This window comes from Watersipora subatra, chromosome 2 (assembly GCF_963576615.1).
Source record: "Watersipora subatra chromosome 2, tzWatSuba1.1, whole genome shotgun sequence".
Taxonomy (NCBI): Eukaryota; Metazoa; Bryozoa; class Gymnolaemata; order Cheilostomatida; family Watersiporidae; genus Watersipora; species Watersipora subatra.
The window spans coordinates 463,005-480,923 of NC_088709.1; the positions used below are offsets into that span (position 1 = coordinate 463,005).

The 17,919-nt window shown below is 35.3% G+C and overlaps 1 protein-coding gene across 1 annotated transcript in view; it reads right to left on the bottom strand.

Annotated features, from left to right (window-relative positions):
* LOC137387715 (beta-2-glycoprotein 1-like) overlaps positions 1 to 2,338 on the bottom strand; it is a 33,631-nt gene extending 31,293 nt beyond the window's left edge. The window contains exons 1-2 of the mRNA XM_068074214.1: positions 2,239 to 2,338; positions 1,807 to 2,136 (exon numbers count right to left, since the gene is read on the bottom strand). Coding sequence (XP_067930315.1) covers positions 1,807 to 1,900 — 94 coding nt within the window. The 5' untranslated portion in view covers positions 1,901 to 2,136; positions 2,239 to 2,338. The remainder of the gene's footprint in view (positions 1 to 1,806; positions 2,137 to 2,238) is intronic.
* Positions 2,339 to 17,919: the final 15,581 nt, after the last annotated feature.

Sequence of the window (17,919 nt, forward strand, 5' to 3'; positions counted from 1 at the left end):
GTCAACTGTTTTATATGGCATAGAGAGTTAGACTGTTTATCAAGGTCAAGTAAAGAAACTACATTATTTGATGATGAGTCACTTTGGGGATGTCATGAACATTAAATGGCAGGACAAAATGACACACGTAGAAATCTTAAAATGGGCAGGCCTATCATATTGGGTGAAATTCCTGTGGAAAAAAGTTTGTGATGGTTGGCCATATACAGAAAATAAAACAAGACTGGCTTACAGGTCAACAATTATTATTGTAGCACGTGAAAGAAAGCCTATGTTCTGCTATAAAGATGTAACTAAGAGAAATTTAGATGGTGGCAGATTGCTCATGGTGGCAGATCTCCAACTTGTGGTAGATGACTGCTTGTAATCAAGCTGATCGGAGATTTGCTATCATACATAAGTCAAAACCATAAACAGCCACAGTTACCTCGACAGACTAAGCAAAAAAAAAGAGAGAGAGAGTGGGAAAGGGTGGGAAAGAAAGCGGGAGAGCGAGAGCGGGAAATAGTGGAAAAGAGAGCGGAAGAGAGAGGGGGAAAGAGAGCGAGAAAGAGAGAGTGGGAGAGAAAGATGGGAAAAGAGGGGAAGAGAAAGAAAGTGAGGGAGAGAGAGGGCGAAGGATAGGGAGAGGGTGAGGGAAGGGAGAGAGAGGGAGGTGGAGAGGGAGAAGAGGAGGGAGAGAGGGAGAGGGAGGGGAGGGAGAAGGAAAGGCAAAGGGAGAGGGAAAGTGAGAAGAAGACAGAGAGAGAGAGAGAAACTCGATGCAGCATTTGCTTAACTACTGCTATAAGTTATTAATTGTCACACTTGTGACCGACTGTTTACATAATATGCATGAGCACCAGAGTGTGAGCCGTATTAGCTGCATGTGCACTGAATAACATGGTTGATAAATACATCAATGATTTTCCTCGCTATACATATACACTACTTCACAAGTTGTCTTCTCTCAACAACTGAAATCATGAAAGATCTATGTTATGTTATAATTGCCCTGTTAGCCATTGAACCAACCAGAATTATCTCCCTCAATAAATATACCCAATATACTGAAGATACTAAAAATACTAGAACATGATAAATGATTTTTGTCAAACAAGGCAACTCCTCATAAACTGTACAAGAAATAAATATTTACAGTCAAGCTGCTTAGTTTTTAATGAAGTTCATAATTTGGAATGAATGTTCAGATGAGTGGACAGGTACATACAGGTACATTTAGCAAAAATGTACCTGTATGTACTGGTTGACTGCATCAGAAATGGCTCGATAGTAACAGACACAATACTTGTATGCGTAACAGTCATTGTGCGATTAACGTGCAATATAGTATATTGACAGTGGTAATAGGAAGGTTTTTATATGAGTGACTGACTAAAGATACATAAAGTTTATCTTGATATTTAAATATAGCTGTTTACTACAGTCACATTACTTCAAGTTTTCATTGAAGAGCATGCAAAGAATGTTTAATCCTGCAAACAGTTATATGCTAGGACTGATGGTGCCAGATTACCATTTAGCAAAAATACCTTGTCTTATGCACAACAGCCTCTGGTTGCGCTGCTGTAAAAATCTGCTCTACATACAAATTCACAATGGCTTGCAATAATGCAGCATCTTTGGAATATCGTCAAACCTATTTAAACTCTGTCCAAATATACCAAATGAACTGCTATTCTCTTTAGCAGTTTATCTTCTCATAAAACATATTACAGAAAAAGTAATTTTTTTGAAGTAGTAGAAAGTAAATCAAAAACCAATCAAAATCATCAATAAGTAAGATATTTTATGTAAATAACTTACCAGTGACTCTGACTACAAATGTGCCAAAGAGAGGACTAGCACCATCATTGCTGCAGGAGAGACTGAGAGATCTCTCACTCCCAGTCTTCACCATGATTGGGTCTCTGGCACTAGAAGAGAACTGCTTGTCTCCAACCTGTATGACTAGACTACTTCTGAGGAAGAGGAGCTCAAACCTCACAGTGATATTAGGACTGGGTAGCTCTATTCCAACTCTACAGTCTTGTAGTGACGTTGGAAGTGATGGATTATAGGAAGAGCTAATAACTCCTGACAACTGACTAGCCCCAGCACCTTCTGTTATAGCAAAGGTTTCCTTACATATTGCAACTACAAACGAAATTTCCAGTATAATATCAGTATAATACAATATATAAAAATACAAATAAAAAGGTATATATTACAAGGAATAAAGTATAAACTTAATTCTACCGTTACTGTAGTAGTGAAACTCAAAGTCGTTTTCTCTTGCTGATGGTAAAGTAACATTCAGCTCTCCTTCTTTAAGCTGGATTATTGTCAGGTCGTCAGACTGAAGGTTCTTAGCACAGTAGGTGACACTGTTAACTGTAACGTTGACTTTACATTTATGATTTTCAAGATGATCATTGACTTTGACCTGGCTTAACCCAGGTAAGCTAAGATTACTCCCACTAGCAAATCCTCTTAACTTCAGAGTACATGGTCTGTCATTGATTGCATTTGCATGCTTGATAGTCCCTGAAGCACCTGCTGCTACTGTCACTGTGTTGTCACTGCACAAGATGTGTGGTCTGACAGTCTGTGCATTGACTGTGTATAGAGATATGCTGAGTAGAAGAGCAATTGGAAGACATGTGTACCTTAAGAAATACAATGATAAGCAACATAACAGATAAGAAGTTCATCTTTGTATTGATGGCACTGTCATCTGCTGCATGATACACTTCGGATGCATTGATGACGTAGTACCAATTTTACCATGTTATGCAATAACAGACTATCGATTAAAACTCACTGGTAACTTTTTTACTTGCAGCCTATCAAGTGTAGCTACACATTGTTATTGCCAAATATTTACTTTATGCATTTCATACTGAACACCAAATAATCAAGGCTTAACTTGTATTCATGAACATCGATAGTGGGACCCATAAGTGGTAAAGAGTTTAACGAGATCAACAGACACACAATGGCTCTACTCTAGACAAACTAACCCAACACATGACTCCATCAAATAATCACAAACCAACTAGACATAGTTCATTTATTGCTATAATGAATTAAACATAATCAATTAGTTGTTACAATAGAAAATAGAAATACTGAAAAGAATTCATGTAAAGGTATAAAGTTTAATAAGCTCTGTTAATTTTTCTTTCAAACAAACAAAAACAAAAAACCTGTGACAGAGTTTGATAATAAAAAGCTTGTTACGGATCATATCAGCAGCTGAGGAGTATAATAAATACTATATCATTTACTAATATATAAAAAAGAACTCCAATTGAGCATATGCAAACATACAATAAAAATTGAAACATTATAATTGGTTTTATAACAATTGCAGCAAGTTAAGAATAATTGCATTACAGATATATGCTAACATCGAGCAGACAATTCCATCTGTTACCTCTTTGTGAACATCTTCATTCAATCTATTTACAAGATTTAATGTTTCTATACCTAGAGTGTCTGCATTTAGTAGTCCTGACTAAATTAGTATAAATTTAAGCACTCGTGCAAAAAGGTATGCTTTCTATTTATTTCCCAACTTAAGGAAGTCCACTCTACGGATTTTTGCAAACGATTCTAATCTGATGCTTACAGGAAGTACATTATTAGATTAATAAGTCACATTGCACCCTAATAATATAATGGCTTTATGTTTAAACTCCTCATACCCAATGATATCAACAGAAAATATAAAGCAATTTTAGTTGATGTACAAACTGTCACCAGTGTTGTTAGTGCTGTTGCCATTTTGAAGTAAATACGTAAAGGTTTATATTTATTCATATTAATATACGCTCAAGTTTTTATCCTAAGCCAATTCCTGAAAGTCAAAGGTGATAAGCAGCAACTAGTACCTATAATAAGGCTGGTACTGACAGCCCTATGATACTGTGTCATACAATTAGCCTTTTCTCCACAAGACTATTCAAGAAAGGCACTAGCTTTACAAAATATATTCTTAATTGTATTCACATTTTCAGTGTTTTCTCTAATAAAACTGCGCTTTCTTGATTTAACCATCAATTGAATCAATACATCGGTAGATGATAATAAATTTTGATAAACTCGATTGCGCACAGACAAATGAAATTGAGTTAAAACTGGTTTCTTTGGGCAGTTCTAATTGGCTCGGTATTTTAGGCAGTTTAAACTATCTACCATATTTGTCACGCAGATGAGCGCTTATCAGAACTTCTTTAAGACTTGTAATTCTATTTCAATACCTCATTCTACTAGAAGGAATTTTAGTACTTAAACGGCAGAGGATTGTTTTTTGAACTAATCCTGACATCTTGTACCAATAATTTTTGAATCACCCAGTTTCTATAACACTTGATTCCCATTCATCCTTTAAACAAGTTGTGAGATGGTAAATGTTTGGCTCCGTCACTAGAGAAAGTTATTGTATTGCTATATTGAAGTTGAAAGTATTTTACAAAAATATAAACTGTGTATACATGTTCAACAGTATTAAGATTCACCCGGCCAAAGAAAGAACAAAAATGTACTGGGAATATGATAGTCTTAGGATAACATTCCAACATTACCTGCATGCTTTCAAAGCTACCTACATCTATCTAAAGTTACCTGCATGTATCTGAATCAACCTATATGTATCCGAAGCAGTACAAGATAAAAATTCATATGAGTGGAATGACTAACAACATGTGGGACCACCAAACTCTGTGAGTGAATAAAGGAAAATATATTCGGCTCTTATTACAAAAGAGCTTTCGATGAAATATTAACATAAGCTTAGAATTATCTAAATGATCATGCATGTATGAATAAGTCAAGGAAACCATTTTAACTTAATTGTCATTCTAATGTAAACAATGCATGTATTTAATAATTGTCGTATTAATAATGACTATTCGTGTTGGTTACTAAAATTTAACGTTTAGCTATGAAACTAAACTTTTCAAAATTATCATAAACAAGTTGTTATACTTCCATAGAGATATGTACAAATCCTCATTGTTATACTTCCATGGAGATATGTACGAATCCTCATAGTTATACTTCCATGGAGACATGTACGAATCCTCATAGTTATACTACCATGGAGACATGTACAAATCCTCATAGTTATACTACCATGGAGACATGTACAAATCCTTCCGCAAAAACATTTACTGTTGTTATTATGTACTCCCTTACTTCTCTGGTATATGATTAACTGTATAGGTAGATCTGTAACCATGTATGTTATTAGGTACTCCCCTACTTCTATGATATATGATCAACTGTATAGGTAGGTCTGTGACTATGTATGTTAGTAGGTACGCTCTTACTTCTATGATATATGATCAACTGTATAGGCAGGTCTGTGACCGTGCATGTTATTAGATACTCCCTTACTTCTATGATATATGATCAACTGCATAGGTACATGTAGGTCTGTGACCATGTATGTTATTAGATATTCCCTTACTTCTATGTATATGATCAACTGTATAGGTAGGTCTGTGACCATGCATGTTATTAGGTACTCTCTTACTTCTATGATATATGATCAACTGTATAAGGTAGGTCTGTAACCATACATGTTATTAAATACTCTTTTACTTCTATGATATATGATCAACTGTATAAGGTAAGTCTGTAACCATGTATGTTATTAGGTACTCCCTTACTTCTATAATATATGATTAACGGTATAGGTAGGTCTGTGACCATGCATGTTATTAGGTACTCCCTTACTTCTATGATACATGATCAACTGTATAGGCAAGTCTGTGACCATGCATATTATTTGGTACTCTCTTACTTCTATGATATATGATCAACTGTATATGTAGGTCTGTAACCATGCATATGATAAGGTACTCCCTTACTTCTATGATATATGATCAACTGTATAGGCAGGTCTGTGATCATGTATGTTATTAGGTACTCCCTTACTTCTATGGTATATCAGCAACTGTATAAGGTAGGTCTGTAACCATGTATGTTATTAGTTACCCCCTTACTTCTATGATATACGATCAACTGTATAAGTAGGTCTATGACCATGCATGTTATTAGGTACTCCCTTACTTCTATGATATATGATCAACTGTATAGGTAGGTCTGTAACCATGTATGTTATTAGGTACTTCCTTACTTCTATGATATATGATCAACTGTATAAGGTAGGTCTGTGACCATACATGTTATTAGATACTCTTTTACTTCTATGATATATGATCTAATGTATAAGGTAGGTCTGTAACCATGTATGTTATTAGGTACTCCCTTACTTCTATAATATATGATCAACTGTATAAGGTAGGTCTGTAACCATACATGTTATTAGATACTCTTTTACTTCTATGATATATGATCAACTGTATAGGTAGGTCTGTAACCATGTATGTTATTAGGTACTTCCTTACTTCAATGATATATGATCAACTGTATAAGGTAGGTCTGTGACCATACATGTTATTAAATACTCTTTTACTTCTATGATATATGATCAACTGTATAAGGTAAGTCTGTAACCATGTATGTTATTAGGTACTCCCTTGCTTCTATAATATATGATCAACTGTATAAGGTAGGTCTGTAACCATACATGTTATTAGATACTCTTTTACTTCTATGATATATGATCAACTGTATAAGGTAAGTCTGTAACCATGCATGTTATTAGGTACTCCCTTACTTCTATGACATGTGATCAAATGTACAGGTAGGTCTGGGACCATGCATATACAGGTGCTCCTTCACTTCTCTGCTATGTGATCAACTGTATAGGTAGGTCTGTGACCATGTATGTTATTAGGTACTCCCTTATTTCTATGATACAGTATATGATCAACTGTATTGGTAGGTTTGTGACCATGTATGTTATTAGGCACTCTCTTACTTCTATGATATATGATCAACTATATAGGTAGGTCTGTGACCATGTATGTTATTAGGTACTCCCTTACTTCTATGATATACGATCAACTGTATAGGTTGGTCTGTGACCATGTATGTTATTAGGTACTCCCTTACTTCTATGATATATGATCAACTATATAGGTAGGTCTGTGACCTTGTATGTTATTAGGTACTCCCTTACTTCTATGATATGTATGGTCAATTGTATAGATAGGTCTGTGACCATGTACATTGTTCTGTACTCCCTAACTTCTATGATATATGATCAACTGTATAGTTTGCCTAAAACCACGAATGATATCGAAACCAAGTATTTAGTATGGAAAACTGTTACAGTAGTGTAATGAGCATGTGATATACTAAAATCATCAAATTCTTCTGTATCATAGACTTACCAGCTTGAAGTAGATGCTGCTGAAAGTTTCATAGTAAAATTTGACACTTGAGAGACAAGTGAGTGCATGCAAAGAAAGGGATATCTATAGTTAGTAATGACTGCTGATAAACTATTTAACAGCAGTTCCTTGTGAACAACCATGAAGCTGTCTTATCTACTCTCGCAGATGCTGATAACATGTCACAGTTTGGCATGTAAATATATTTAACAGCTTCAAGGCTTTCCTGTTATTTAATAAAGGGAATAATGTGCTACTTAAACAATATCCAGCTTATATACATTTTACTGATACATAATCTATTCCAATAGCTCAAAGACCAATAAGACTAAAATTCAGCTGAGCAAGAAGCAGATCATATTTCAATGCACACTTTAGTTTCTTTGGATTTACATTATGTTTATTAGGAAAATTAAGGTCATGTGATTGTAGACCAAAAAGATGTCCGCATTGGATTTCCTTGTGGGTCATGTAGACCTTTTTCTGACGCTTTTTTAGACCAACAAGAGTTTGTGTGAGAGTGGCTCTGTGTATAAGGGTTACTTTAAATAACAGTCTTATGGTGAAAGAACTTTCTGCTTTATTTTCTTTCACTTCCTCATCTCTAAAACTTTCTAGAACTCTTTAGAATTTTCTAGAACTAAACAAACCACTTGGCATGAGCAGGCAGCTTGCTGTACTACTTTAGCTTCAGATGAAGTAAGTGCTACAAAACAAAACTGTCTTGCAGTATTGCACTGTGTGATATTCAGAGCAGATAGAAACCTGTTAAGTAAGTTTATTAAATTCAGATTGTAACATGTAAGTCATCTATTTCAACTAAGAACTTGAGCAGGTTTTATTCCTTTGTGTTAACTTATAATGCACAATGCTTTGAATTTACAGAGGCAAGAAAAGGATACAATTTTTAGAGTGCACACTAAATTATTGATGTAATACCCGTTGTGATGTTTCACAAAATAATCTATTTTAATGACTTAACTAAATTCTGTTATTTTTACATTGTAGCAGCACCCTATTCATCTCAACATTTAATTGGAGAATTGGATCAATTTACTAAGGAGTTATCCTGCCTTATAGAGGAAACTTTGAGAATGCGGTGAGAAGTAGTCATAAAAGACCAGAGCGTCATTTAAGATAGAATTTATTTGTAACCGTTATTAAAAAAGTAAATACATCAAGAAAGGATCAAAGCGGCATTATCCATATATTTTATTTTAACTTTGTTGATGATCACGTGGAACTATATTCTATGCTTACAAAACATTGTCTCTAGTTGACCTTTGACATCTTGTTTGGCAGAGACAGTGATGCAGCCTTCTTTTAGTCTCTGCTAGTTTGACTCTAAAGACACGTTTATTATTCAGTTATCTTTATTATTCAGATAGCTTTATTATTCAGGTATAGTTATTGTTCTAGAATTTGTTATCAAAACTCCACTTCTGTTTTATATATGTGTTCAGTAAATAAAGCATCTTTTCATCAGAACAAGGAGGTAGATAAAACCGGACATTAATTTTGATAAAAGGCTTATAAGACGAGTTGATAAATATTTAAAAAGGACACTGATGAGATGGTCAGGAGTCAACTCGGAGTGAGCTAAGAGTCAGATGTGAGTCAAATGAAAGTAAGATGGAAGTCAGATAGGAGTCAGATGGGAATCAACTAGAAGTCAGCTAAAAGTCATTTGCAAAATAGCCAAGAGTCAGCTGACTGGAGGTTGTACTATCACAGTGGCTGCTTTCAAAAATTCTGAGCTGTGACTAAATATTCATAGAGAAAATTCATAAGTTAGAAATTAGCATTTCTAATGATAATAAAATATATTGCCGCTGTATATATTACCTTACTGTCTTTATTAAGTTGGTTGATGTTCATCAAAACTAGGAGGTTGATAAAGTTAAACATTTGATAAAATGCTTATAAGACAAGTTGGTAAATATTTACAAAGGAATCGCATTAACTTATTGTTTGTCAATGACCAAATGACTCTTTGTGTATAGCTAAAAATACCAAGATTGTACTATCTTGGTATTCTTAGCTATACACAAGTCTGGAAGCTCAGAAGTTAGATGGTTACTCACAGTGGTAGGTCAGCCTTGGGCTAGTTACTAATAATATTGATGTGAGACAGATTGCTAGCGAAGAGAAAGGTCAAGTTACTTTATGCAACCTGAGCTGTCATACACCTCCTTGCAAGGCACTTAGTTAAACATTACATGCGTGTTTCCTGTCTATCATGTAACTAACTGTTAGTTAGTAGTTAGTATTTCTCACCTGCAAGAGGAAAATATGTAAAATGTAAAGTAATTACAAAGACAAGACCATACTCCAAAACTAGTAAGCAATGCATAGGGAAGAGTGACGACTCCTTTTCAGTCAGAGCCGTGAACGGGCTAACCAGCAGGTGATAATAATGGAGTCATGACATCTACATATAATAAGTCTTTGAGTGACTTCAGTTGTGTTTGGTGAGACTCACCATAGCTACTCTCTTTAATAAATACACTAATCAATCTTTCACCACATGTGACTTTTTCATATATCCTATAAGATTCCATTCAATAGCAACTCTGATCAGAAATACATCTCTGAGAATGAATAATATCAGCAGACTCTTATAAATACTATAAATTACTCAGACAGGTGAAAGATAGTAATATCCTTATTAGAGGAATTGTGTCTAGAAACTAGTTAGAAGGCGGTCAACAATTGTTATAAATGGACTGGTTGTCAAGTGGCAAACCCAGCCTACAATAAATTCACCTAGATAACTCTCCGATTAGGAAGATTGGGAACAAATGGTTGGGTTCTCTAAAAGTGGGGACTATGACTTTGTTGGCTAATTGGAAGATGGTTCTGGCTATAGCGCCAAAGTGAAAAAATAAAAGTTGGGTCAATCAAAATCCAGAAGTTATACTTAACGTCCACCATTTTCATAACCTGGTGTCCACTATTTTCAAATCCTAGTGCCCACCATTTTCATAGCCTGGTGTCCACCAGTTATCAAGTTCTAGAATGAAGCCTGCAGGTGACAATAAATTATTGACAGCTTTATTGAATCTAGGTAACTTGCCGGCAGCATCTTTGCTACAGATTAATAACACTCCTGCTACTGGAAGTTTACATAGTACAGTGTAAAGTATATATAGTAGTCTATCACCAAAATAAACAACACGGGTACGCTCTGTTTAATTACTGACATTTCATTGGTCTTAATATTTAAAATGTCTCACTAAATTGAGCTCCATTATGCCAAAATGATGGTAAGACAGTGTTTAGCTTGTCCCAGCTCACTTCAGTCTTAAGAGGTTTCTTTGTAAGTGAGATTAGTGAGGAATAAACAAACAAAGTTCAACTGTTATTACTCTCATGTTTGCCAAACTATGACAAGACTATAAGAGGCAAGGAACAAGGAAGTATGGTGTTAAGTTGTGTATTCAGCTATAGAGGTCAAAGGTTGATGAGGCAAATTTGTACGCTAGAAGCAAATCTGATGATTTCTTCTTTCTGTACAGTTGTACAGAAAAAAGCTGATGCCAGTGTAGGTCAAAGGGTTACAAAGGTCAGAGAGGTTTAGTATTAAGATAAATAATGCAGTTAATCATCGTCAGATGCTTTCAAGTGTAGCTCCATAAGGAAGGGATCGGTGTGATAGGAGAGAGCATCAATGAAGCTAATCATTGTAAGATGCTTTCAGGTGTCACTCCTCGAAGATGTGATTACATTCAGTTCTAATTGAAAGTATCAGGAAGTATTATAGGTATTTTTTTACCAGTTGGAAATTTGCTGATTGTTTTAAGTGATCTGACTGCCAGGATGTTTCAAAATTAAAATTGACAAAATTTGTTCACATTTAAAATGCTGTGAAGAAAAGGCATGCCCAGGTTTCCCCCAAAATAATGTCAATAGTCACACTTTCCATTGGTCCCTTTTGTTATTGACATCAGCTCTGTACTGCTTTCCCCCACCTATGCATATATGTGGGCAAAGAATATATATCATTGAGGAACAAAATCAAACTTGAGTAAAAGCTACCAAAATTGTGAAAGGATTTTACCACTAAATAGTTTCGTGCATAGTAGGTGCACTCTTCAGGTAAAATGGCCAAAGGTTGGTAAAATGTATAAACACAAGCTAAGCAACTATAGGTTTAAAATAAATAGGATCAAAAGACACTATAAACGAATGTTGTATGGTAACAGAATTCATGTAATGTGACCCAGTCTGTGTCTACGTGCATGTCCACTTGTCGATATCATTTCTACTCTGTTGTTTAATGTTGATAGCTGTGGCTCGTGAACTATATAGAATTTTTTCCATTGACAGGTTGCAGAGTTTTGTAAACCAATTAAAAGAAGATGCATGCTCAAGAATTTTACAGCCTATGTTATAGTTAATACCACTCTCTTTCAGCTTCCATATGTATTCGCTCAGTTTGGTGGAGTTTTTCTTGTGGGCAAAATAGAATGGAAGGATGATTTGTGGTTAGAATATCTTTTCCTAAATAATATCTCAGTCAGGCCTACATATGATTGTTGTGGGTATTGTGCATTGCCTGTGTTCACAACAGCTTGGTACTGTATATAACACTCTCTGTTAAGCATTTCTCATTTAGTGGGCGTTGACCTGCATTGTGGCAACTAAAGTTCTTTGTTGGTGTTGAAATTGGTTTGGACACTTTATTGTGCTTGTTCATAAGATCTTTCATATTAGGGCTGCAGCTGAGCTTTATCGTGTTCTTGTTTTATTTTATTGTTTGGTTAACTGTTAGGCTTATGCTTGCTTGGTCTTAAGTCAAGAGTAATGTCAAGAAAGTTGACTATTTTTCTGTTTACCTCTATGGTGATGCGTAAACCGTGTTGTTGAAATAGCTTGCACAAACTTTTCTTAAGCACTTCAATGTTGTGAGCAGTGTCTTTTATTTGGCTGAGGCCATCTTCTCTGTATAGTCCAAAGTTCTTTCTATGTTTGCTGATGCATTTATGATTGAGTTTAACAAGAAAGTGCCTACCAGAAGCATCTCAGTGCTATCGAAACACCCCATGGTCACATCAAATAAGTTAGCAGTAGTTTTCTTACCTCATGGTTGTCCTGAGCTGTATAGTATTGATTTTTTTTAGTGGTGTTTGATTTCTCTGTGTGTGCTATTGATACACGAGAGATTGGCTGCAAAAATTAAGGAATTATTGAGTAGTTCTTCTGATATAAAAGGGTAAAAGTCTATTAATATTAAACATTATAAAAGAGCAACCGCTCTTGTTGGAGATACTGTTGAACCATTTGAGAACAGACGTTGTATTTTTCCAGATGTTAAGGTCGAGTTTCCTGTTGGTTTCTTCAATCACTCTGTCAAGTATGGTTTTGCTGATGATGCCGATCTCTGACTTGGCAAGCTTTATTAATCGGCACTTTGGGTTGTTTTCAATATTTGGCTTGTGGTTTTTTAGAGTCAAAAAAGCTTCGCTTCTAGTAATGGTTGTCACTTGGTCTGCAATGCCTAATTTTGTTGCGATGTTTTTGGCTTCACGGATGATGTTGGATACAGCGTTATTGTCTACTATTGCGTAGTCGGCCGTGATATTTCTAGCTAGTAAGTTCTGGTATTTCTCGAGAATTGGTTTGTAGTAGTTTGTGGTCTTATCTGCTGAAACAATAAATGTAATCTCTTTTGTGTTCTTTTTTAAATCTTCTGCAAGTTTGCATTGAAATTGGCAAGTAACTGTTCTGAACTTTACGTTTTTGATCATTGATCTTATTTTCTCTTCGAATTTAAGTACTTCTCCTACGGGGAAAATTCTTACAGTTCACGAGCCACAGCTATCAAAATTAAACAGCAGAGTAGAAATGATATCAACATGTAGACATGCACGTAGACACAGACTGGGTCACATTACATGAATTCTGTTACCATAAAACATTCGTTTATAGTGTCTTTTAATCCTATTTATTTTAAACCTATAGTTGCTTAGCAAGCGTTTATGCATTTTACCAACCTTTGGTCATTTTACCTGAAGAGTGCACCTACTATGCAAGAAACTATTTAGTAGTAAAATGCTTTAACCATTTTGATAACTTTTCCTCAAATTTAATTTTAGTCAGCTCTAGTTTTACTATTGAGCACTTTTTCAAACAGTGTGATAATCCATACCCTTGAAGAATATATATCTCTGGCACTACATGCATATACATGTATATAGTGCAAAAGAACAAAGGCTAGAAGTTTGTCGAACCAGCCTGTTTTCTCTAAACATAACTATGAGGGGCAACATGGCTACCACCATAAACATAGGCTGTAACTAGCAAACAGTCAGAGATACTAACTTACCTCATCCCTAAGGCACTGATCTCAATTTATGATCAAGGGCTGCCTAACACAGTGAAGCACCAGTAATACTCAGCTGGTTAGTTAGAAGTAATGCTAGATAAAAATTCAAGTGCATTCAGTTTTTTGAGAGTTGTTCTCTCTCAGTTTATCGATTCAGACAGAGAAGACAACTGCGTATGAACCAAATTTTACATCACGATTCGATTCAGTGTTTGCGCATGCCCTAAGCTTCCTAAGCAATTTTTCATGAAAGCATTGATCGGTCAGAAAATGTGTTTAGAGTTTTTTGTTCATCCAAATTGTAGCAATAGTTTTAACTCTTGCCAAATTAACTCATATGGTGTTTTGTAGTTGAGAGACTTATATTTGTAATATCTTATTATGGCATTAATCTTTATTGATTGTATTTGTTTTTGGCATATTGTAATTTTTCATTTATACTTTTTCAATTGCTTTTAGATTAATTAATTCGATGTTGATTAATTAAATTTTAAAGAGGATAACATTTTTCAAATTATATTGGTTAATTATTATTAATATAATTGAAAATGTAACCATTACTTAAACATTTTTGCAAATATTAATTATTAGTTTATTATTTATTAATAAATATACAAATCCTGGTTCGATGCGGTTCATAATCACTATGTTTCCATGATGTGCAGTACTTCGGAGTTGCAGTCTCTCCAAATCATGGAAACGGCGTCTTCACACTGAAATCACTGAGTACTGATCAGTGCGAAGCCAGTGCAAGTTTGCAGCAAGGAAACGGCAATTGTGCAGTGGCTGTGCATAGTTCTCTTGCTGTGGAGGCAGATTCATCGAGGGTCATAAACTAGTACAAAAGTTATCTCGTTTATCTTGTTTTATTTTTCTATTCTTCCGATTTTCTTTCACTTAAATTTAATTACGGTGCACACCCGCGAGGATGATGAGGTGATTACTTTCTTAGACTTTGTTATCGATGCCAACACTTTTTTTCGAAAAATAGGTGGCAAGTCCTAAAGTAACGTTTAAATAGTATATTTCTTAAAAATACTTATTAAAAATATATTACTTTGTAAAAATTGTGTTAAGGTTTGTAAAACCTTGTGAACGTGTATTGTAAATAAAAGTATAATGATGACAGAAGTATAAAAATACCGTTTCTGATATTCGGTATCCATAATCGATTCTATGTCTTCATCCGGCGATTTGATTTATACAATTTCTTTATACAATTTCTGCCTAATTTGCTGAAAACCACTGCACAGCATGTAAACATACAATCTCCTCGACTTCGGTGGGGGATGCATCGAGGTATCGCGCATCATGAAACATAGTGAATGCCCTCTGAGTAAACTGAAATAACAAATGAAGATTCGGTTTCATTCAGTTTTCAGGAGAAAACAACTCTGAAATCAAATGCATAGTGCAAGTAGACATTGAACAGCTCTAGTTTAAAGCCAAAGAACCTTTGCTACCTGGTACAACCAGAATAATCTCAAAATGTCAAATATACCGTTAAAAGTTCTCAGTGTAGTAGGAAAAAGCATCCATAAAAACATTTCTTTTATAGCCGCTACTATGACCTTGTATCAGACAGCAACACAGAAATAGAAAATACTACTGAACTCCTAACTATGAAATTAACAATAGAGTAGTCATTGAGAGTGTAAAGTAAGAATAATATGCAGAGTCAGTTAAAACCATGTAGTGTGCTTAGTAGTTTATTAGAGAACACAACTCCTTATATCATCAGTAGCAATTTATTTATAAGGAGTTGATATGGTGAGTGTTAAGTGTTATCACTATCAGATGTGATTAATAACTGTTTATAAGTTGATGACAAGAACATAAGTGTAGGGCACTACAACTCAATGTGTAAAAATTGCTGAACTTCAATGCGACTCAACTAGATACTTCCATTCACACTGTATATGTCATGTGAAAATGTTTGTTCTTATATAGTTGTTATATCTGGTACCAACTATTATTAGTAATACATAAAAGAAAGGAAAGAGCAAGATACTACACATAGAAGTCACATCACCTTTCCAACCTTCGTAACAGATAAAATAAAAAACATTCTCACACAATATCCATATGCTCTGGAGATGGGAGAACTCCCATTACAACTTAACTATTAGATCTTACCCAACCTATTCTGCAACTGCAGCTTTGAGTGTTTGGCTTGAGAGAATTTAATCCCGAAAGCTTTTAATTGAATCTTAAATCAAAACCACGAATTAATTCCTAAAAGGTGCAATTTAAGATCCACGCTCAACTGGACCAACAGCACCAAGATGATAACTTTGTTCTGGCTGTTTGACTGACATACGAGATCTGCATCAGCTATTGTCAGACACCAGACAATAATCTAAGTTTAGATTTTCCATATTATAAAATCTCCACTGACATAAAACACCAGGAAGTGGCCAAAAACCCCTAAAACTACAAGATTTGCAATCAAAGACCTGAGACACATACATGTAGTTTCACTCCTGGACACTAGGGCTAACGCTTAGTCAATATAAAAGTAGGAATATTTACTCATATTCCTCACTCTTTCAATACAGCTTTATCATGGCCGACAGACGTGTCAGCAGAACAAGTCAGGGAGTCAAATCTCAAACGAACAAGAGGATGACTATATTTTAGGTCTTAGACTGTAACTTTGTGTGTCTATATTTATAGCTTAGATGTATAACTATTACATATATCTGTTTTCTTGTTCTAGAAATAAACATAAGATCTTGGAAAACCCCTATAACATTCTTTACCCTTACAAAAAACCTCATTGGAAACTGCGGAAGTCATTGCTTGCTCAAATAAAAGTCGATCATAAGATTACATCAACCATCAAAATATATTGATTTATTATGTGACTACTATAATTGACCTCTGACCTTTTTATGTGTTTTACTTGTAATTAATAAATAGAGGCAGTTGGGTTCTAGGTGTAAGCAATAAGCGGCGCTTTAACATTACTTAGCGATAGGCTACACTACACTAAACTACTATAGGCCTATACTACAGCAAATACACACTAACAATCATACTACACATGGTGGAGGTAGATTTATTTGATCTTGAAGTACCTATCAGTGACTATCTTACCCAAGATTGTGACTTTGCGTCGGAGGCTCGCTGAAAAGGAAGAGGAGCTCAAATGCTTGGAAGACAGACTCAAATTAGTTGAGCTACAGCAGCGGAGTGATCAGGCTGTGGGAGAAGTGTCAGACAATGAAGAAGAAGTGAAAGTGCGATCACAGCAGCCTAAGAAAAGTATTTCAAGAACAGAATTAGCATTAATTGAAAATTTTCAGGCTATGGTGCAACTATGAAGTTTATAGAATGGTCAGAAAAACTAGTGTTGGTAATGCAGGACAATCACATGACAGACAGTGAAAAGAAAAGGACAATACGGTTGTTGCTTGCAGGTGGAGCCTATTATTATTATATTTCATTGCCTAGTGCAAAGAAAGCCACGTTTGAAAGAATTATGTCAGAGCTGGCCCTACGCTATAGTAGAACAAATGATCAAATATTGAGAGCAACAGCAGAGCTTAATGCTCATAAGTGGAACGTTGGTAAAGAAACCATAAAACAATTTGCTGAGGACATTGACCGTCTGATATCTCAAACAAACAAAAGTGAGAGAGAGAAGTTAGAAGTGGTAATGCGAGGACTGCCAGTAGATGTACAAAAGCAAGTCATGTGCCATCGACTAGCCACGGCTGAAGCTATATTGGAGTTTGCCAGGATATTAGCTCTTACAACAGGTCCTATGACTACGACACAACCGTGTGTGGCTAGTGCTTCTGTCTCGAACTACAGACATTAATTCAAAATGAAATTAAAGCAGCTGTAGCATGTTACATGCCTAGACAAGAAAAGAACAAGGGCAACCGTTATCATGCTAACGATAACACTAATGGCAATGACAGTAGTCATAGTGTTAGAAGCAATAACCATGCTGGATATATCAAGCCCTGTCAATGATGTGGTAAGTCTTATGGCAAAAATGCATGTTATGCTTTTGGTGGAACTTTTTGAGAGTGGGGGGGGTTGTCTCGACATCTCGGCATCTCGGCAGTAGCAATCAAATGCTCCTGTTCATGCCGGTTGTCTGGGGGGTTTGTCTGAGTGTCTTACTTTTGCTGCTTTTGGGAGTTTTCTGCTTGGGCAATTGTGGACCAGGGGCACAAACTTCTTGTATGACCATTGCAACTCTAAATAGAATAAATCCTAAATGTAAGCTAACTGAATGTACTACTCCTAATCTTAGAAGTATAGGTAACACAGTAGTTCCTATATTAG